This window comes from Euprymna scolopes, chromosome 37 (genome assembly GCF_053919585.1).
Source record: "Euprymna scolopes isolate OS-2025 chromosome 37, ASM5391958v1, whole genome shotgun sequence".
NCBI lineage: Eukaryota > Metazoa > Mollusca > Cephalopoda > Sepiida > Sepiolidae > Euprymna > Euprymna scolopes.
The window spans coordinates 13,997,171-14,021,116 of record NC_136518.1 but is presented as its reverse complement, the minus strand read 5'-3'; the positions used below and the strand labels follow the sequence as shown (position 1 = coordinate 14,021,116).

At 28.2% G+C, this 23,946-nt stretch overlaps 1 protein-coding gene across 10 annotated transcripts in view; it reads left to right on the top strand.

Annotated features, from left to right (window-relative positions):
• Nucleotides 1-23,946, top strand: part of LOC145261095 (serine/threonine-protein kinase TAO1-like) — a 315,191-nt gene that overhangs the window by 276,621 nt on the left and 14,624 nt on the right. For all 10 annotated transcript variants that reach the window (XM_080119286.1, XM_080119289.1, XM_080119287.1 and 7 more), the window contains 3 exons: nt 12,763-12,924; nt 20,959-21,093; nt 23,164-23,292. In XM_080119286.1, coding sequence (XP_079975412.1) covers nt 12,763-12,924; nt 20,959-21,093; nt 23,164-23,292 — 426 coding nt within the window. The remainder of the gene's footprint in view (nt 1-12,762; nt 12,925-20,958; nt 21,094-23,163; nt 23,293-23,946) is intronic.

The following is a 23,946-nucleotide window of genomic DNA, read 5'->3' as shown; positions in this document are numbered from 1 at the left end:
TTTTTACATTCATTGATTTTAGAAATTAAAAAGTTATCTTAAAAACGGTGATAGTTTTAAAATTGTCTTCAATTAATAATACCACAACAATAAAATTTATTTTCAAAATCCTTTTCTTTTAAAAAAATTTAAAAAATAATAAAAAAAGGTTCTTGTCTAGAATTTTCCCATATTAAAAATTAGAAATAATCTGTATAATGTAGATACGTGACAAAAAAAATAATCATATTCCAAAATATTGTGTAAATTAACCAATTTTAACTTTTATTTTTATAAAGAAAATCACTTTTAAACGATTTTAACCAATTAATGGGAAATCGTAAGCATTACAAAATCTCATAATTTTTTATTTTTTTAAAGATTATTTTAAGAATGATTGGCAAGATGGCTGCACTTTGGTTACTCATAAAATTTTATTTTCTTATTTAAAAATAAAACTACTTCAGTTTGTGATTTTTGGAATATGATATTTTCATTTTGTCACAGTTACATACATCATACAGATCTTTTATTCTGGACAAGAACAACAAAAAAAAAAACTTGCATAGAAGTGGTTAAAAATTAAATAGTCCTGGCAAAGCCAGATAGATACAGCCTAAGATATTTGAACAAGTTTTTAAGACCCACTTTTGTTGAATTCTTTATTTTCTAGACAAATGGGAGGCAAAATTAAAATTCGGGAAGTCAAAATAATATCCCTTATTGTGGATTTGTAGATAAAGAGAGTGAAAGAGATTTGTCTAAAGGTCATCTCTACAGTTAGTGGCGTCGTAGTAGTTGTATTAGTGATGACTGAAGAATATTGATTTGCAAAAACCACGTTCTACTATCCTCGTTATTTAATGCTAGCAGCATATTTCCTATTGTCAGGCAGTCCTTGTTGAAGCGTGGTTCTTTACTCACCACTATTCCTTTTCCATCCGCAAGAAAGAAGAGGGAGGAAAAAAAAATTGTACCCCCCTCCTCTCGCCATGCCGGATTTGGTCATCTGTTGCGGCCATTAATTTTTTTTTTTTTTTTTAATTTTTTTTTTTATTATTTGGAACATGTTGTCGTTGCCTGTGTCGTCCTCACTAACCCCTTCTTCCTACTGTGTAAGTCACCTTTTACCTTTCTCTTTGTTTCTTGTTTATCAGGAATACCCGATGGGTGTGGATGTAGTAATAGACACTATCGTTTTCTGTTTTCGTCTTGCAGTGTACTTCGATGAGTTTCCGATTTTGTTTTCATTTCAATCAGTTTTTACACAAAAATATAAATTTTAAAAAAAAAGCTAAGATTTTTTTTTATTTGAAATGTGTGTGTGTGTGTGTGTGCGCGTGCGTGCACATATTTTATATGTACATGCACATATTTTGGAATTATACACACACATACATTTTTATTATATATACATACCAGAGTCTAAGAAAGATTTGAGTATTTTAAATTATATACATTTTTTATACACACAAACACACACATGGTTTTAAGGAAACTTTGTGCATTGTATTTTTAAAAATTATAAAATAAATGCATTTTAATTCTTAGGAATACTAAGTTCAACATATCATTGACTTAGCATTTGCATAAGCTAAATTATTGCTAGAAAATTCACAATTACCAAAGGAAAATTCAACGAAAAAGAAAAAGAAACCTTGTTGAATCAAAAACTGAAATCATCAGCTGTTTATTATGAAGCTGTTTTAAAGACTTAAAAACAATTATATATAAGTGATGGGACGATTCCAATATTTTATATGATCTATAAATTATCTAATTGTTACATATCTATAGCTATGTAAAAATTAAATTTTGTCATAAATATTTTTAATATTTAAGCCATTTATGTCATAAAAATCAGCTGATTTTATTGCTGGCATTGGTTTCTATGATGTCTTTCTAATCAATTGTTTTGAAAAAGATATTGGCTATTTACAGCCAGGACAATGAGAAGTTTGCCAACATCTTAAGTGGAAAAAACTGAATTTGAACCGTAACCCAGGTTTTCAGTCGATGTTGCTAACCACTTAGCCACCATCATCTTCACGTATAACAATAACAGATAATTAAAAAGACTTTATTTTATAGACGAACATCAGTATGCACATAATTTTCTATTTTAATTGTCATAATATACACTGCTTGAAAGGATATTGAGTCCTTTGTGTGTCCTTACATCTTGAATCAGATTTGTTGTGATTTCAAGAAGTTGCTTTTTCATTATATTGATATGTAGTAGTAATATAAAGTATGAGGTTTCTGTTTATAGCTGACTTGCTATAAGTATTTTTTTAGTATTATTATTATTATTAGTTATTCTGAAGTAAATAGTGAAACAAAAATTTATACATAAGTCTTGGGTCAATCAGTCGAAATCAGAAAAATGGGTGTATTTTTTTTTCGATGCCAAAAAAGATTCTTTGAATTGCTTCTTTTTTTTTGTTCAAAACTTTTCTACAGCTGATACTAATGATAAATATTTATTGATTGCAAGCTAAAAATCTACAGATCATTTCCAACACAGATAAATATTTGTTGATTTATTTTTAACATCTACTAAAAATAAAATCTATAGACCAACACAGATCATAAGTGTATTTTTACGTTTGTGAAAATATGTGCACATATTAACTAAATATGTAGAATTTAATAAAAAAAGAATGAGAATTAATAATTTAGAATAGAATCGGTAATTGCATTGGAATCAGGAGAAATTGTCTCATCACTAATGCATAAATATATTTTATAGTATTGAGCTGAATTATTTGTAGTTTCATATTCAATCCAAGTGGAATGGGTCAGTCTAATCTATAAATATAAAAGCAAAAATGTATGTATGTGTGTTTGCTTTTTCTGTGTGTCTACAAAAGGCTTCTTTCAGAGAAGTGGTCGGTCGGTTCACAACTTTTTAAAACTTTTTATATCACATATAAATCGTAATATCTCAGTTAACAACGAAGCTCGCCTGTCTATTTAATTTGCTCGATTTCGGGAAGATAAATATTCAATATTTGTTGCTCGCCGCATGTGGGTTAGTCTTTTTCCTATAACATCTTGGGGGTGGAAAAAAAAAAAAAAAGCGTTCAGCAGTAAATGAATACTATCCCGCAGTCAAACTTGACCCTCATTAAAATGAGCACCTGCTAAATCCAACTAATTAAATAAATTCAAACGTGTTTCCGTTAGCATGTCGCGGTGGGGCAATGGTTAACATCGCATTTTTTTTTTTTTTTTTTTTTTTTTTTTTTTTTTCACACTTTAATTTACAACTTTGCCTCAACGGTTCCGGTTCGATCCTCATACTCCCCCCCCCTCCCCCCCCCCCCAAACACCCGGGCAACGCCGGATACCCCTCGCTAGTCTACTATATAAATGGCTATATGCATGTCTGTCTCCATATTTCAAAACTCTATCTCCTCCGAAACTAAGTCGCAGAGTGGTGCGAAGGGCCTTAAATGATTGGATTTTTTACAGGCCATTCTTTTATGGGTCTTTTGGCTAATTGAAATAGTTTCTAAGGGATCAAAAATAGGTCAAAATTGAAAAAAAATCATTAATTTCTTTCTTTTTCATTTTTAATCAGTCCATGCGCATGTCACGTTGGTACAGTGGTAACGTCACCAGCTTTGAATGCTCGTGTTTTGGTTTCAATTCTAGCTGATGGCACCCAAATACTTTTTTTTTTTACTTTTTAAATCATGACTCTATAATATACGAAATCTGGACAAATTAAAATATATTTAAGAGTATTTTATGATTGGGCAAAGTATGAAATAATAATATAGTCTATATATATAGATTTGTATTCCTGTCTGTTTGTTTGTTCACAAGTTGATTAATGTATACAAAAATCCATTACTTTATCATATTATTCATCCCTATATATACTATGATTATTGCAAAATATAAGATTAAAGAGGTGACGTCATTTGCATATTACATAAAGGAAAATCGACTTTATTAAATAGCGGTGTATTTGTTATTGTTTCTAGCGAGAGAATTATCTTAAGTGTTCTATTTAAGTTTATTATTTAAATTTGATTTATATTGATAACATATTTAATTTATTTTTACCGACATCGATTTTTTTTTATGAATCGGTTTGAGTTATTTCCATTGGGCACGAACGTTGTTCTTTTTGTTTTCTTTTTCGGCAGAAATTAAAACAAAACTTTCAAGCATTATTTTTGGAATTAGTTTAAAAAAAATAATTTCTGTGATTTCGCAATTAACGTTGTAGTCCAGTGAATTTTTATTTTAAAATAAACAAACAATTCAATTCAACTACGATTCTTTATTTAAAACAAAAACAAAAAAAACTTTCATTTACGTTTTTTTACCAGTTTTTTTCTTTTAATAATGCAATAAGTCATAACTCATCATTTTTATAACATAAACATTCGGTTAACACAAATTCTACTTTGGTATTTTTAAAACTGAATTATTTACAGTTTGTTTGCGTTGCAACAGACCATAATTACAAATCTTTCTAGACTGAAGTAGCATAAAAGAAATTCGCTTAAACTGGAATATAATCATAAAAAGGTGCTCAATATCCAGAGAATAGTCACATACTTCTTTTTTCCGGGGGGGGGGGGTACATTTTCGTGTTTTCATTCGTTCTTTTATTTTTGAAATTTTTGTTGGGGTAACGATGGAGTTGACATATTATAATGAAAAACTGCTCAATATTCTTAGTATAGGAGGTGTGACCAAACCGAATTTCATGTCGACCCTGGCAACGCTGGGTATCCATGCTAGTTATCACATATATCGGTCATATTTTTGACTGAAGAAACCATTTGAAGCTGAAGTAGTTTGATATGTGTTATAGAACTGGACATTAGTCATGAAAAGTACACAAAGATCTTCCATTGCAAAAAAACAAAAAAAAACTGGAAAAATGGATCGACCAATAGTGTATTTTCTCACTGAATTTACTCAAAGCTATATAGATATAAAAAAGCTCTATAGACTGGCTAAGACGAGGATTGCTCCACTGTGATCAGGAAAGGATTATAATGACCACCCAAGATCAATGCTTGATGACCAATGCTTTCAAGATCAGTGATCTCAGCAATGACAACAAATGCAGGTTTTGCTACACAGAAGTAGTGTGAGCCATCTGACATCCAGCTGTAAGGCTATCCTGGGGGTGGTCAGCTACTATGCAATGCAACAGAAAGTGTGTAATTATCTCCATTAGACCATCTGTGAAATGTTGAATATAGCAGTGAGCTCTCTGAACATATCAGAAACAAAAGTTGGAAATAAGTCATACACCATCTATGACATGCAATTCCTACAGCTACGTACCTTGGACATGGAGCTATTAAACCTCACAGTGATATGGAACAAAAAAGAAGAAAGAAGCAACCTTATTAGAAGTCCTCAATAATGTTAGGTTAAACAGTCAAGATGGAAAAGATAACGAAATACCAAGGTCTTAAAGACATGAAAAGAAACTGGAATCTTTGGAAGATTTCCATCATTCCAGTAATTATAGGAGCCACTGAACTTATAAAAAAGAAATTCTATAACTACTTGCCAAATATGCCCTGTGATCCAAGTGCAAGAGGGATACAAACTGTTGCACTTAAAGGGACAGTAAGAATCTTTAAAAGATCTCTCATTTGAAATATATAAGGCAGCGGGTGAATGTCTGGCATCCAGTAAGATGCCCCATCTCTAGCTAGAACAAAATAAGATTTTAAAAAAAATTATATTAAGAACGTAAGATAAATTTTTCTTACTAACTTTGCATATATGTTAGTGTTGGGATGATCAAATCTTTTTGGAAATCTATATTAGAATTGGAAAATGAGACTAATTTCTAATTCCCAAAACGATTCTTTTAATTCTTTTTTTAATTCATTTTTTTTTTTTTAATTCAATTTTTTTAATTTAATTAGGATGTTTTGTTTTTTTATTTTTGAACTTAATTTTTTTATTGCTGATACGGATGATAAAATGATAAATATTTATTGATTTTAAATTACCTGTGAAGCTAAAATTTATACACCATAATAATGAACTTATTTTTAAATAGTACCAGAAAATAAAGAACCCGGTAAAAATAATCCAGCCAAAAATGTCATGAGTGGAGAAATAAAAAGAAGTGGCACAAGTGAAAAATATAAAAATTTCAAAATAAGTTAATCAAATTATAGGATACAGTACATAAAGAGAAACCCATTGAGAAATTTTTTAAATTAAAAAGGAAATTATGTCAACATTTAAGAGTAAATAAGGAGTCTTCAGTAAACCCCCTTTCCGCTTCCAAATTAAATTTGATCTTTTTGGGTAATTTTAGTCTTGGAATTGGTAATTTAAAATAGAATTGTTAATCGTATGAGAATTGGAAAAAATTATTGCAATTATTATCCCATCACAGAAACACGTGTTTCTGTGGAAATATGATTTTTTTTTTTTTTTTTTTTTTTTTTTTTTTTCAATTATATTTCACTTTTTTTTATTTACTAATCCTTAATTTTTATTTTTTTATTGTATCCTAATATATTAAAATTGGATCACATAATTTTAAATTTTGTCCGTAAATTCTAAAGTAATAATAAAATTATTTGATATCTTTTTAAGCTATTATTTGTGATCATTATCGACAAATATTTTACTTCAATCTATCTTATATTCATTCATTTATTTCTATATTTTCAATTTTTTTCTTTTTTCATTTTTCTTTTTTTTATAATTTTCTTTTAATTTATATCCATTAATAAATAAAATTCATTTTTGTTTTAATTTGAGCTATTGTATATTTATAACCTTATCAGCTTAATATTAAATTTTATTTAATTACTATTTTATTTTATTTATCTATCTTTTTTAGTATAATTATATTGAAAGTTTGACTTCGAGAATTAACTTTTTTCCTGTAATTGTTATATTCTAGTATTCTTCAATCAAGTATTAATCATTTTCCAAACTAATTAAATTGTCTAGTACAATTTTTTAACTTGAATAAATCTTAAGTCCACTTTTTTTTTTGTGTTTAAACGTACACTAATCAGTTATTTTAATCAATTAAATGAGTGTTTAAAATATTTAATAACTTTACTTTTATTTTAGGATTGTCAATGTTATTTTAAAGGAATATTTTATATTCCTTTACCCTCTCATTTACCATTTTTTTTTTTATTTGAAATTTTTAACATGTTGCAATTAGACTAACAGAATATTTTAAGCCCCTCACTCTCAGTTCCTTATGTTAATTTGATAGTTCAATATACTTTAATCTATAATTCCAAAATAAATTAACGTTTAATTAATGTAAAAAAAAAAAAAAAAAATTAACTATCCATTTCATGTTCAAATTTAATCCATAGATATATCTGATTATGATAACTGTTTTTATATCTATTTTTCAATCATCACATTTGGTTTATTTATTTGGGTCAACACACTGAGCATATAATACTTTCTTATTTCACCTAATTAAACGAGTATTTAAATCAACACTTGAGAATTTAATTCTACTTTTACTTTATTGTATAATAATTATTAAAAATTGTCATTACAACACAATATATTCTTACCTTTTTCCATTTATGTTTTATTTATTTACTAGCAAGTTTGTAAGTGTGTGAAAAAAAATTGAAATGTGAAAAAAAAAACAAAAAAAACAGGTGCCCGTGAAAAAAAAACAGTCTTGATGACACGCAGTTGGAAAATAGTAAAGTGTGAAAAAAAAAAAAAACAGGTGCGCGTTTTTATTGACGTGACGGCGATAGCTATTCAGCAGTTAGCATTTTGTGCGGGACAGTTTTTAATGAGGTCAATAAATCGGTTTGTTTGTTTTTAAAAACCCGCTCTCTCGTCTCGAAATGAAAGCTACCGTCTGATATGACGAAGTCGACATTGACCAAACGTTACTTAGCTCTCTAGAGACCACTGGCTCTGGGCCTGTGATTAGAGTCGAGTTTCGCTTTTTGTTTATACCGAAAACCGAATGTAACGCGTTTCGATGCGGGAAATGTCGAATAATTAACGTTTGAAAGTCAATAAAATTAAATAGACAGGCGAGCTCCGTGGTTAACTGCGAGATATTACAATTTATAGATGATATAAAAAGTTTTAAGAAGTTGTGAAGCGAGCGAGCGCTTCTCTGAAAGAAGCCTTTTGTGGACATCGAGGAAAAGCGTACGTACATACATACATACATACATACATACATACATTTTCACTTTTATATTTATAGATAACTAGCGACTGCACTGCGTCGGCACACAACGCCGAGTCGAACACAAAATCGAGTACACTCAACATCGTCTTACTATCAATGCTTACCAACTCAGAGTATGGGAAATTCCCATATGCACAAAACAAAATCACTGAAAAAACAAAAATACCCTAACTAAGGTTAAGGCTAATGAGTAAACGTTAGCTAAAATGATGGTTAAAATCATTACAAACTCGCCAGGATTCAAAACTGGAATTCTCTGATCCGTAATCAGACGCGTTATCCATTGCACCACAAGTCCTGTCCGTATGCTGAAAGATGTTACCGCGACTATATATAGACAGTGCTAAATTCCGTTGACATGGGCAGGTAACTTTTCCGACAAATTTACGAAACGACCCAAAAATCCTTATTTCGGGCTTTTTGTGTGACTCCGCGTTGTTCGTTACGAACTATATATAGATAAGGGCAATCTGGAGACTCACACCTTTCAGGGGAAAAAAACTTTTTCAATTCGGTGCATCCGTCCGAATATTTTATTGGTTTATAGGCACACGCACACATAAATAAACATTTAGAATTTTATTAATAGTATAGATTAAAAAATATTTTATTTGCAACTAATATTTAACATGTTCAAATATTGCAATTAGACCAATTGTTAGAATATTTCAAGTTACTTTTATTTCATATGCTAATTTAATATCTGATTATTTACATATAATTATAAAATATAATTATTATCTCTTAGTTATCCGTTTTAAATTTAATACATTAATTAAAAATATATCATCATATTATCTTTCCTAATCTATTCTAAATAATGTTAATATTTGGTATCATTATATTATTACATTGGTTAATTTACTTTGTTGTAATTTGATTTCCAGTTTACTTTTCCTTATTTGCTAATTTTATATCTTAATATATTTATTTCTAAAGAAAAAATGTTTGATTTTCCATGCTTTGATAGTTTAATTTATTTTAATCTAATCCATGCTTCAAGTTTTAGTCAAGACAAGATATACTTAAATCTATGTAAACAGTTTTGAGTTACTTCCTGTTGTTTGTTTAGAAAACTTTCTTTAGATATTATGATATGATTCTAGATTGCAAAGTTTGTATCGGTCAGACTTATTGGGAGAGTATTTACTAGCACTTCCTAGTATCAACCATTTCAATTTGTATTTAATTTTATTATTTCTTAATTCCCTTATCCGATTTTCTAATGATGTTTTCTTATTAATTTCTAGTATTTTAAAAGATGTTATATGGTTGTTAAATCTATCTTTAAATCTATATGCAGTGGCTTTAATATATGTTCTGGTACTATTATTATCTATTACTTAACATTTATGTACTATCTTAGAAATGAGACATTTACCTCCTAACAAACATTCATCAATATTTCTACAGTTGCAAAGTGAATTCTGTTCAGTAGCCATACAGCGCTGAACTGCTAGTGGTTTGGTGAAACATGGAAGATCAAATTCATGTTTATTGTAGACTGAAAATGAATCAATCACAAGTAATTGAGCACTCTTAATATTACTAGTATAGCACAAAAATTACACACGCATAAAGTTGAGTTTTTTTACTGTCTTTTTTTTTATTAAAAAAAGTTCAGTCATGCACATGCAAGCAAATACATGAAGATTAACTAATTTTCATATTTTTTTGCAAAACAAACGTTCGTTAATTTATTCATGTCTTGTTTTCTTATTAGAAGATTGGTTTCAATATACTATTATGCTCAATTCTATTTATTTCTAGTTTCTATCTTCTGCATAATTGCATAGAATTTAGGATGAAAATGTTTTAGCACATGGAAATGTGTATGTGGAAAGTCTCTACCAAACTCCTCTCAGAATATTTGGTCTACAAAATTAAAATTTGATATATAGGGTATTTGAACATGTGGCTCACTTTCAATTTGGCTTTTAGCCTGTAAAAATACCTACTAAGGGATCAAAATAGAAAAAAAATAAAACAATTGATCTTACCAGGAGTAAATCAACTAATTTCGGAGCATGTGTACATACACATTTTTAGCTTTAAGTTGCTTAATTTTGAGCTCTTTTTTTTTTTTTTTTTAAATCTTGTTACGGACTGAACTATTACCATTGGGTTAAGTGTTAAATAATAACTAAAGCTGGAGCGCTGACTGTTTTGGTTTCAATTCCAGATGATAGAACAACTTTTTTTATATATATTTTTTTTATCTTTAGCATTTTTTAAATTAAAAAAAAATTTTTTTTTAAATTTAATTCTTTTTTTTCTTTTTCTTTTCTTAATTCTTTTTTTAATTCTTTTTTTTTTTTTTTTTTTTTTTTTTTTATTTAAAATTTTTTTTTCCCCCCAACTTTTGAAATCATTGCTATATATGTTGGGACCAATATAATAATCTGTAAATAATTTTTTATACAATAATAAATGCAAACTCTGCATGAATTAAAATATATTTAAGTGTATTTTATGATTGGGCAATGCTGGGCAGCCTACTTATATATATATATATATATATATATATATATTTGTGACCTTGTCGGTGTGTGTCTCAACCAAACTCTTCTGAATATTTAATCTACAAAGTTAAAATTTGATATATAGGGTACTTGGACCTGTAGCACACTTTCAATTTGGTTTTTAGCTGGCAAAAATTGCTATGTGATCAAAATCGAAAACAAAACAGTTGATCGGCAGGGCATATGAAATAAAACATTACTCCTGTTGTTACTTTTGCACATGTGTAAAATTAAATAATCATAGTTCAAAGCTGCTTAATTTTTAACCTTCTGTATCCATCTGTCAGTAGCTCAAACAGTAACAGTGCTAGAGCACTAAACGTTTGAGTTTCAATTCAAGAAGGTGGTACTTTAGTCATACTTTTTCAATCAGTACTATATATTGATAATAATCGATAATATATATTGGATAATAATCGATAAAGAATTAGCTCTATAATATTCAATAAGAAATCTGCATGAATTAAAATAGTTATGTGTATTTTATGACTGAGCAATGTCAAGTGGCTTGCTAGTGTGTGCGCGTGTGTGTGTGTGTGTGTGTATATATATATATAGGCTCCTACAGTCTTTGACAGACTATGGATACCCACGAAGGGATGCCTTCGTGTGAAATTTTTTTGGCAGGAGGTGCGCAATCTTCAACCACACCTGTCTTGAGTCGACCTTGTTAAATACCAGTGGCAAATGAAGTGTATATACAGGACGACTGAAAACAATGCCAAGATAAGCGGAGAGCACATACAGCACCTAGAATTCCCAAATGGTCACGCATCTGATACTAACCAGGGTCAACATAGCTTAACTTCGGTTAACCGGAGCCCCTCCCCCCCCATATTAAAAGAATAAGATCGATTCTTTAATCGGAGACTTATAGAGATAATGCAAAGCTCAACAAAATTGTTATGGAGCTTATATAAAATGTCAGTTAAATAAGAAAATTACAATATATGTATATTTATTTATTCAATCAGGGGTGCAGAGTGAGAAAGAACTCTTTATACCATGGTATTTCGAAGCCTAATGCTTCTCATCAGAATAGGAGAGAGGATGCTAAGTAACATATTAGGGATGCAACGTCTAACGATAGTTACATTAGGAACGAAATAATTGTGCAGTGAGAGATAAATATTGAGACTGTTTTGGGGTGGGAGAACTAAATTGATCTCTGGTATAGGAGGAGTATAGCTTTTATTATATAATGAAGGTTGGTGTATAGCATATCTACCATGGTGGGTTTAATACATGTGTGCAATATGCGTGATTAAACTCTCTGGGAGAAAATCGGGTAAGTGAATTGACAGAAGATGCTTATTTAATCATGTATTAATGGGTTATAGCGATGGAAGAGGCTTACTTAAAATAGGGGATTTATGCTATGTCAGTATATTTTAGAAGGTGTATTGATGAGACATGGTGCTTCTAATCTCAGTCTATTCCACAAATACTGTTATAGCATGTGTTCTTTAGAATTGTCTGATCTCTTCCCTGCTTACTTTGTTTCAGCTCATTTGACTTGTTGGTCTAGTGGTCTTCATTGATTCCTTGTTTTTATACCCCCATTATAATACAGCTTCCTAATTCAGTAATTTCTTTTCAAGAATTGCAAGGTTGTGGAACTCTCTTCCTGCTGTCTGTTTTCCTCCTACCTATAACCTTGGACTTTTTAAGACTATTCATTAGATGTCTCATATCATTTTGATAATCATCTTTTTTGTTAGCTCCTTATGTCAACTGGTTTCATGCCTTGTCTGGAGCAATTTCCATTTAAAAACAATATTCAGAAATTGTTCTGCAAAATCTACTGCTTTACCCCCCCCCTTTTTTTAAGGAGTCTTATATACTCCCGTGTCCAAAATGTATACTTATTTTCTATTTTCGTCTGAATTGTAAAGCTGGCACTATCCTTCTGTTGTCAGTTGCTATAATGAGCGAAGACAATGGAATTTTTTAAAGAATGATTTGCGAAAACCTAAACTCGTGTCGACAAAATATACAAATGCTCATAAAATTTGGCTTGCTATTTATTTAAAATTGTTTGTTCTTTGTTTTTTGTAGCCTTCACGAAATTTGGAGCCAGGTGCAGGCAATTTTGCTACCATCCGTACGACCTCCATCGTCACAAAACAAATGAAGGAACATGAACATACGAATGAGTTGCGGGAGCAATTTGCAGGTTACAAGCGCATGCGTAAACAACACCAGAAGCAACTGCAGACGGTAAGTGTGTTTATTCATTATCATTGTCCTGCGGCCTCAGCTGAGATAGAACTCCCTACACCCTTCCAGTATCCCCTATCTGTCATCGCACACAAAAGATGGCTATATATATCTATCTATCTATACATACACACACGCGCGCGATGGTTGTAGCATCTTCACAGATGATTGCCATCTCAAGATTCATGTACTGTATTAAGTATCCTCTCATGTATCCTCAGATGACTTTTAAGACCTGCAGTTGATTTATAGGGACGATGACATACATGACATACCAAGTTCAAATTCTTAATGGGGTTGATTGGATCCGGATGTCTTTGTGCCTTCTCAGTCCAGATGTCATCATCATCTCATCTTGCGGCCTCAGCCAAGATTGAACTCACTACACCCTTCCAGTATTCCCTATTTTGCATAGCACCCAAAAGATTTTACTTGGAGAAAAATGTATCTCGTATCCTATCTGGAAGATCTAACTTTCGTGATCGATTGTGAGATGATGGGTGCATCCACAATACAAATGATGAAACAAGTTCATCTGTGGCACGTGCACAATGCCCAGCAAACTGAACACGTTTTTTACAAACTGAAGTTGATACTCTTGGTAAGTCTCCATATATCATTTATAAAGTTGGGTGGTTTTGCCATGAGAGATTGAGCACTCTTTCTAAAAGACGTGTGTAACATCCATCCAAACGATGCTGTTGTTTTGCTGAAAGAGTCCAGGTTTCAGATCCATAGAGTAATATTGGTTCAATAAGTATGTGGAAAACTTGGATTTTGGATTTGCAAGCAAGATTGGATTTCCGGATGTTATCTATATTTTTTTTTTTTTTTTTTTTTTTTTTTTTTTTTTTTATGCTACAAGCAGTCCATGCCATGCCCTTTCTAATGTTAAAGTCTTTCTCAGAGTTCCTGATGTGTGATCCTGGATACTTGTAGGCTTCAACACATTTGATGATGTTATTTGTGAGGGTTTTAATTTTGTGGGTTTTGTGAATGTTAATTGGCATACACTCAGTCTTGGTAGCATTCAGGTGAAGTTTATTACAGCCAACATGAAAAATACACCTCCCTTTTGAGACAAATAAATTTGGCATTTCAAATTTCAAGAATTCCAAATAAAAAATTAGTATGATCATTTCTAAGATGATTAGGAAATAAAAAATTTTCTTCTTTGGATTCTTGTCTAGAATTCCACCTATATTAAGAAAAAAAATCGGTATGCTGGATGTATCCTTGTTGGAACAAAATATATTCTCAAAAAAAAAAATCATGTAAATTGATCAAGTAGTTTTATTTTTAGATAAAAAAAATCCAAATTTTATGAATATTAGTACTGTCTCACCTGACGAATTTGGTGGGGGGGGGGGGGTAAAAATCAAGGGAGATAACTCGAAACTTGCAAGATTTGTTATAATTCTATTTACTTTAAAATGATTTTCTTCGTCCAAATAAAATTATTTAATCAATGAAAATAATTTTTGGAATATATTTTTGTTTCCTCATGAGTAAATACATCATACAGATCTTTCTTTTTATTTATTTTTTTTAATATGGGGGAATCTGTATAAGAACCCTTTTTTGACTTCTAAATCGTCTTCGGTGAAACTGCGATTAGTCTCTCTGCCAAAATACTCCTTTGTTCATGAGTACCACAGCGATTACAACTACCTGTAAAGAAAAGTGATTTCTTTTCAAGTTTTTCTCCTCTAGATCCGCCATGTTTTGACAGGCTGACCTTGTAAAGAATGTGATTCTCCACTACATAAAAATAGTCGGTTGTTATGGAGAGATCGCATGTTGCACATGACGTTGTACTGGGATGGGATGGAGATCAATCAAGAATGATTCAAAACTATGTTCTCCTTTTGGTTATAGTCAGCTAACATGCTTCCTAATTTCTGGCATAGTGCTAGCAGAAGCAGTAACAGAGCAAATCAGTTCCTTCACTTTTATTGTTCTTCAGTATTTCTATTGTGAAGCGATTTATTGAAATAAAACATCAGAAAAAGAACATTATTTAAAAAGTATACCAAAATTAACAAAATTATACAGATAAAAATAACACAATTAATTTGCACTTTTAATTACAAAATTAAAAAAATAAAATTTTTCTTTTATTTGAAATTTTATAAGGCATGTTTATGAAATTATAAAAATAAGTTTGTTTTTTTAATTTTAAAAATAGTTTTTTATTTGAATTTATATAATGTTTATGAAAGTATAAAAATAAAATTATTGAAATCAAAATAAAAAAATTTATAGGCATGAGAAAATAAAAGCCAAAGGAACTGATTTGCCTTGTCACCACTTTCGGTAGTGATACACCGGAAATTAGGAATCACATTAGCCAACTATAACCTTCCCTCCTAACCATCGCCAATCCAACTATGCTTCCGTGGCCTTCTCTTTCATCTTTTTGACTATGTTATCTCTCACAGTGGTGAATGCCAAGGGCAAACACTGGTTCAGAAGTATAAAAATAAACAATGCAAAAAAAAAAAAAAAAAAAACAGATGCTGACAATAACCAAAGTTTGCAGATATCTTTTCTACCCTAGGTGTGTATAACCATCAATCTTCTAAATGTTAACGTTCACATCTTTGAGGCCTCTTTGCTGTTGGTTGATGTCAGGTTGTTTTGGTCTCCGACGAATCTTCATCAACTGATAAAATTGTATTGAAAGATATTCCAAAAATTAAACTCTTTTTTTTTTATAAACCCAAAACGTTGAAGAGTTACAGAGACGGGAGTAATACCATTAAAACAAGCAATCTTCTTTTTTTTTTTTTTTTTTTTTTGTGCTTCAGAATTTGTTTTTCTTCATAGTTTCCACTATTCTCAATGCACTTTTGCCAGAAATTCAATAAAGCATCTCTGCTGCTGATGCACGTCGATGACAGGAGTTGCTTTCTTAGTCTCACACTGTCAATATCTGCAACAGAAAGATGAAACATTCAGGTCATAAACTTTCAAGTTCCCAATTTGCAATCCCATATTATCTATTTGGGCAGAATAAAAAAAATAGGAGACATTACTTTCGAAATGCTCCTTGTAGGTTTTACCTGTAGCGTAAATGTGTTATTTTGGTAACTGAAGCTATTTTAAAGAATAGACAAAGAGGATGACAACTGACCATCATCCCACCCCACCCAATTTTTTTTAGCTTTGTGCTACATTGTCTTTTATAGAAAGAAAATTTACTACATTGTGAACTTTGTAAAATTTAAAAAAATAAAATAAAATCAATAAATCAAACTTTGTAAAATTTAAAAAAAAAAAATAAAATCAATAAATCAAACTTTGTAAACTTTTAAAGAAAAATAAAATCAATAAATCAAACTTTGTAAAATTTTATAGAAAAATAAAATCAATAAATCAAACTTTGTAAAATTTTATAGAAAAATAAAATCAATGAATCAAACTTTGTAAAATTTTATAGAAAAATAAAATCAATAAATCAAACTTTGTAAACTTTTAAAGAAAAATAAAATCAATAAATCAAACTTTGTAAACTTTTAAAGAAAAATAAAATCAATAAATCAAACTTTGTAAACTTTTATAGAAAAATAAAATCAATAAATCAAACTTTGTAAACTTTTATAGAAAAATAAAATCAATAAATCAAACTTTGTAAACTTTTATAGAAAAATAAAATCAATAAATCAAACTTTGTAAACTTTTATAGAAAAATAAAATCAATAAATCAAACTTTGTAAGATTTTATAGAAAAATAAAATCAATAAATCAAACTTTGTAAAATTTTATAGAAAAATAAAATCAATAAATCAAACTTTGTAAAATTTTAAAGAAAAATAAAATCAATAAATCAAACTTTGTAAAATTTCAAAGAAAAATAAAATCAATAAATCAAACTTTGTAAAATTTTATAGAAAAATAAAATCAATAAATTAAATTTTGTAAAATTTTATGGAAAAATAAAATCAATAAATCAAACTTTGTAAAAATTTTATAGAAAAATAAAATCAATAAATCAAACTTTGTAAAATTCTAAAGAAAAATAAAATCAATAAATCAAACTTTGTAAAATTTTAAAGAAAAATAAAATCAATAAATCAAACTTTGTAAAACTTTATAGAAAAATAAAATCAATAAATCAAACTTTGTAAAATTTTATAGAAAAATAAAATCAATAAATTAAATTTTGTAAAATTTTATGGAAAAATAAAATCAATAAATCAAACTTTGTAAAAGTTTATAGAAAAATAAAATCAATAAATCAAACTTTGTAAAACTTTATAGAAAAATAAAATCAATAAATCAAACTTTGTAAAATTTTAAAGAAAAATAAAATCAATAAATCAAACTTTGTAAAATTTTATAGAAAAATAAAATCAATAAATCAAACTTTGTAAAATTTTATAGAAAAATAAAATCAATAAATCAAACTTTGTAAACTTTTATAGAAAAATAAAATCAATAAATCAAACTTTGTAAAATTTTATAGAAAAATAAAATCAATAAATCAAACTTTGTAAACTTTTATAGAAAAATAAAATCAATAAATCAAACTTTGTAAAATTTTAAAGAAAAATAAAATCAATAAATCAAACTTTGTAAAATTTTATAGAAAAATAAAATCAATAAATCAAACTTTGTAAACTTTTATAGAAAAATAAAATCAATAAATCAAACTTTGTAAAATTGTATAGAAAAATAAAATCAATAAATCAAACTTTGTAAACTTTTATAGAAAAATAAAATCAATAAATCAAACTTTGTAAAATTTTATAGAAAAATAAAATCAATAAATCAAACTTTGTAAACTTTTATAGAAAAATAAAATCAATAAATCAAACTTTGTAAGATTTTATAGAAAAATAAAATCAATAAATCAAACTTTGTAAAATTTTATAGAAAAATAAAATCAATAAATCAAACTTTGTAAAATTTTATAGAAAAATAAAATCAATAAATCAAACTTTGTAAAATTTTATAGAAAAATAAAATCAATAAATTAAATTTTGTAAAATTTTATGGAAAAATAAAATCAATAAATCAAACTTTGTAAAATTTTATAGAAAAATAAAATCAATAAATCAAACTTTGTAAAATTCTAAAGAAAAATAAAATCAATAAATCAAACTTTGTAAAATTCTAAAGAAAAATAAAATCAATAAATCAAACTTTGTAAAACTTTATAGAAAAATAAAATCAATAAATCAAACTTTGTAAAATTTTATAGAAAAATAAAATCAATAAATTAAATTTTGTAAAATTTTATGGAAAAATAAAATCAATAAATCGAACTTTGTAAAAGTTTAAAGAAAAATAAAATCAATAAATCAAACTTTGTAAAACTTTATAGAAAAATAAAATCAATAAATCAAACTTTGTAAAACTTTATAGAAAAATAAAATCAATAAATCAAACTTTGTAAAATTTTAAAGAAAAATAAAATCAATAAATCAAACTTTGTAAAATTTTATAGAAAAATAAAATCAATAAATCAAACTTTGTAAAATTTTAAAGAAAAATAAAATCAATAAATCAAACTTTGTAAAATTTTAAAGAAAAATAAAATCAATAAATCAAACTTTGTAAAATTTTATAGAAAAATAAAATCAATAAATCAAACTTTGTAAAATTTTATAGAAAAATAAAATCAATAAATCAAACTTTGTAAAATTTTAAAGAAAAATAAAATCAATAAATCAAACTTTGTAAAATTTTAAAGAAAAATAAAATCAATAAATCAAACTTTGTAAAATTTTATAGAAAAATAAAATCAATAAATCAAACTTTGTAAAATTTTATAGAAAAATAAAATCAATAAATCAAACTTTGTAAAAGTTTATAGAAAAATAAAATCAATAAATCAAACTTTGTAAAATTTTATAGAAAAATAAAATCAATAAATCAAACTTTGTAAAATTTTATAGAAAAATAAAATCAATAAATCAAACTTTGTAAAATTTTAAAGAAAAATAAAATCAATAAATCAAACTTTGTAGAATTTAAAAAAAAAAATAAAATCAATAAATCAAACTTTGTAAAATTTTATAGAAAAATAAAATTAATAAATCAAACTTTGTAAAATTTTAAAGAAAAATAAAATCAATAAATCAAACTTTGTAAAATTTTATAGAAAAATAAAATCAATAAATCAAACTTTGTAGAATTTAAAAAAAAAAATAAAATCAATAAATCAAACTTTGTAAAATTTTATAGAAAAATAAAATTAATAAATCAAACTTTGTAAAATTTAAAAAAAAAAATAAAATCAATAAATCAAACTTTGTAAAATTGTATAAAAAAATAAAATCAATAAATCAAACTTTGTAAAATTTTATAGAAAAATAAAATCAATAAATCAAACTTTGTAAAATTTTAAAGAAAAATAAAATCAATAAATCAAACTTTGTAAAATTTTATAGAAAAATAAAATCAATAAATCAAACTTTGTAAAATTTTATAGAAAAATAAAATCAATAAATCAAACTTTGTAAAATTTTATAGAAAAATAAAATCAATAAATCAAACTTTGTAAAATTTTAAAGAAAAATAAAATCAATAAATCAAACTTTGTAAAATTCTAAAGAAAAATAAAATCAATAAATCAAACTTTGTAAAATTCTAAAGAAAAATAAAATCAATAAATCAAACTTTGTAAAATTCTAAAGAAAAATAAAATCAATAAATCAAACTTTGTAAAATTTTATAGAAAAATAAAATCAATAAATCAAACTTTGTAAAATTTTATAGAAAAATAAAATCAATAAATCAAACTTTGTAAAATTCTAAAGAAAAATAAAATCAATAAATCAAACTTTCTAAAATTCTAAAGAAAAATAAAATCAATAAATCAAACTTTGGTCATTGATGCAGATTTTGATAGAAAATTGCATTTGTTTGTCTTTGCTGCGATCTTATGACCTGAGCATTTGACCTTTGAAAATTTGTTGAACAGTTAAAATGGCAGAAATTGTTAACCTTTTCAGATCTTCATAAATGTCATGGAGAGAAAAACCAATAAAAAGAAAAAAATGTATCTTCTGATTTTTCCTTATGAATGGTTTTCTTCAATATATGTCTCATTACGTCATATTCTTCTTGACTTAATATTATATTTTGACGAAGCAAATATTATCTATTCATTCAGTGGCTGTGTCATCAAGTTAGATATTCTCTTTCAATGTTTAAGCATTGATAAAAATGGTCATGTGACAAGGACAATTCCTTTGTAAGCTATCCCATCTGCTAAACGATAAGGTTTGTGTTTAAAAATCTCCATGAATATGAGAGAAAAAATTACATATTATTTAATGTGTAATTTTAAAAGTTGTGTTAATATATGATATACAAACAAAAGTGAAGTTTGTCGCATTTCATTTTTTTTTTAAATGTTAATCATTAAAGATAATTTATTTCTTATTAATCAACCGAAAGAATTATATAAAAACATGATAGTTGATGAAAAATATCACAAATTCAATTGAGTTATTATTTTCCTTTCCTTTCTTTTTTCCTTTCCTTTCTTTTTTCCTTTCCTTTCTTTTTTCCTTTCTTTTTTCCTTTCCTTTCTTTTTTCCTTTCCTTTCTTTTTGCCTTTCCTTTCTTTTTGCCTTTCCTTTCTTTTTTGCCTTTCCTTTCTTTTTTGCCTTTCCTTTCTTTTTTGCCTTTCCTTTCTTTTTTGCCTTTCCTTTCTTTTTTGCCTTTCCTTTCTTTTTTGCCTTTCCTTTCTTTTTTGCCTTTCCTTTCTTTTTTGCCTTTCCTTTCTTTTTTGCCTTTCCTTTCTTTTTTGCCTTTCCTTTCTTTTTTGCCTTTCCTTTCTTTTTTGCCTTTCCTTTCTTTTTTGCCTTTCCTTTCTTTTTTGCCTTTCCTTTCTTCTCCCTTCCTTTCCATTTTTTTTCTTTCTCTTTCTCCCTTCCTTTCTGTTTTTTTTCTTTCTCTTTCTCCCTTCCTTTCTGTTTTTTTTCTTTCTCTTTCCTTTCTGTTTTTTTTTTTACTCCTGCAACCACACAAAATAAAATCAATAAATAAAAATCTATTTCCTCATTTTTTGTTTTGTAGATGGAGAGCAAGTTCAACACTGAAATGGATGAGCACAAGATGAGGTTAGACAAAGAGTATGATTCAGTTAAGGCTGGATTTTCTAAAGAACTTGAACGACTTGCTCTAAAACATACTCAGGAATTAGAGAAACGGGTAAACACTTTGTTTTTGTTTTGTTTTTTTGTTTTTTTAATATTTCATTAGAATCATTTCTCATCCTCCCAAAACAATGATTGATTCATAAAACAAAACATTTTAGAAACGTTAAAAAAAAAAAGCTAACTGTGATTCTTGGCATAATCTTATCATAACACATCATCATCAAATGCTTTCTCTACAGAATTCGTTCATTCTTTTATTGTTGTGTCACTATTTATCAAGGCTAAGAGTCACTCAAGGATAAGTGTAACATTATGCATGCATAGCCCCAACACCTTGTAGCAAAGTATGTTGCGAGGAACAAAGTAATTAGCTGTGTGCAAAATGACATTGCAGTAAGGAAAAAGGAAAAGACTGGGCAGAGAGAACACTTTAGAGAAGATGATCACATTAGAGACGTGAGTGATGTCATGGACATAACGAGAAGTTATGCATGGCAGGAGAGTAAGGAAATAAATGTCATTGTTACAAAAGATTAAAATAAAAATTTAAAATGAGACGAGTTATTATTGTCTCATTTAAAATTTTTATTTTAATTTTTTGTAACAATGACATTTATTTCCTTACTCTCCTGCCATGCATAACTTCTCGTTATGTCCATGACATCACTCACGTCTTTAATGTGATCATCTTCTCTAAAGTGTTCTCTCTGCCCAGTCTTTTCCTTTTTCCTTACTGCAATGTCATTTTGCACACAGCTAATTACTTTGTTTAGCTAAATTATTGATTTGCAGATTCAAAAACATATGGTATCATCTTATCTCCTCTGTGTTCTCATCTTGAGTGTGATTTTCACAATGTTTCTTCAGATGTATCTTGTTGAACTTGAGAATGTTTCTGTCTAACTCTGGAATTCGGACGGAATTTCGAGCAGAAACCTTTATTTACTTCACGGGGGTAGTATGTTCTTCGATGCTTGGATAGAGGTCCTAAGTAATTTGCAATTGTATTTTTCGGTTGCCCACACTGAAGATTGAACTTTCAACCTTCAGGAGAATATTACTTTTTACAATTGATTTTTCCAAATGCTCTAACCACTGCGCCATGGGTCCTTGGATACCCTGTGAAATAAATAATGGGTTCTGTCCAAGTTCAACATAAACATTCCGGAGTTTGACAAGATATGCCTGAAGATTACATCAACCGAAACTTTATTTTTCTGCATCCTTTCATCATTCTTTCTAGAGATAACTAAAATGATGTAGACCTTCAAAATGTTTTCATTCTTTAAGTTCGGTTGATTATGTCTTTAAACTTGGGAGGAATCTGGGTTCTCATTCAGAATCCCCTCCTACATTAACAAAAATAAAGAAAAATCTGTATGATGTACGTACCCGTGATGAAACTAAAATATCATATTCCAAAAATTATCTAAATTGATCAAGTAGTTTTATTTTTATAAAAGAAATTTTTTAAATGATTAATCAGAATTTGTAGGCATTACAACATAAATCTAGTAAATTTGAATTATTGTGGAGTTATTTCTTTTGTTTCATGATATTTTATTATGATATGGCAGTCACTCTGCCTTGATTTTCTTATTTAAAAATAAAACTGCTTGATAAATTGTGATAAATGTGATTTTTAGAATATGATTTTTTTTATTTTTTTTATCGCGTGTAAGGATTTTTAATTTTTTCTTTTTTTTTTTAATTATAATATGGGGGAATTCTAGACAAGAATTGAATGATCCAGCCATTTTTAAAGTAGACTTGCATAATAATCTTTTCAAAGATGTAATGAAGTGTCTGTATTAAAAGATTGAAAACTTGCATTGTTTTTTTTGTATATTTTAATTAAAACCACTCCATTACTGTTACTCCATTATCTGTTTATATTTTTTTACATTTTTGTTTTTTCGTGTTTATCAGCTTTAACAACCAAAACATGACGCTAATTGATTTTAAATCTACTTTCTGCCTGCTTTCAGGTTTGAAGAAGAAAAAAAAGCAAAAAGAAAATGTATTAATGACTGTTGTCATTTGTTTTGTTGTTTTTTGGGGTTTTTTTTTTACCTAAAAGTTAGTTTTTGTAAGACTTTTTTTTTTTTTTTACCAATTTCAGCAACGAAATGATACAAACCAAGAGAAGAAGTTAATGAAAAACATTCAACAAACGCAGGAAGAAGAGATGAAGAATTTCACCGCCCAGCAAAGGAAGGAGTACAAATTAAACAAAGAACAAATGAAAAAGGTGAATGCACAGATTAACAGCAAACTTTCCCTTTTGTGTGTGCGTCATCATCATCATCATCATCATCATCAAGCATTACACCCAGTGGTGTGTTGGGCAGCAACAAATCCCCTCCAACTATCCTGAGTCAGCCTAGCCAGTGAACCCCAAGAATGCTGTATAGCTTTCTTCTCCCTTTCAATGTCCTAGTCTGATCTTGGTTTTAGTGGTGTTAAGGTCCTTCCTCATCCTGCTATTAACATCCTCTCAGCTTTTGCCACTAGCATTCATACGAGTTTCACTTGACTCAGGACCCCCCCCCCCCCATCACCACCATGCTGAAGTAGGGGTTCTCTTTGTTGCCGTTTCCATAACATTTATTTTACGAGAAAGGGTTGTTAGCCCTATGTTCAACCCCCAACCTGGAGCACCAGGGATCACTCTTCGTCTGGTTTCTATCTGTCGGCCTTTCTGGCAAGGGTGGCCCTACCAGGAGCTTTCGCTCCCACCAACATAGCTCTAGGGATCATTGAAACACTCTAGCTCCTTCATCGCGACAAGGTGGTAATCCAGGAAGGACATTTTGTGTGTGTGTGTGTGTGTGTGTGTGTGTGTGTGATAATCACAATCCATGAATTCTTTTTATATTGTAATTTTCTGATGTTGTCCAGGAGT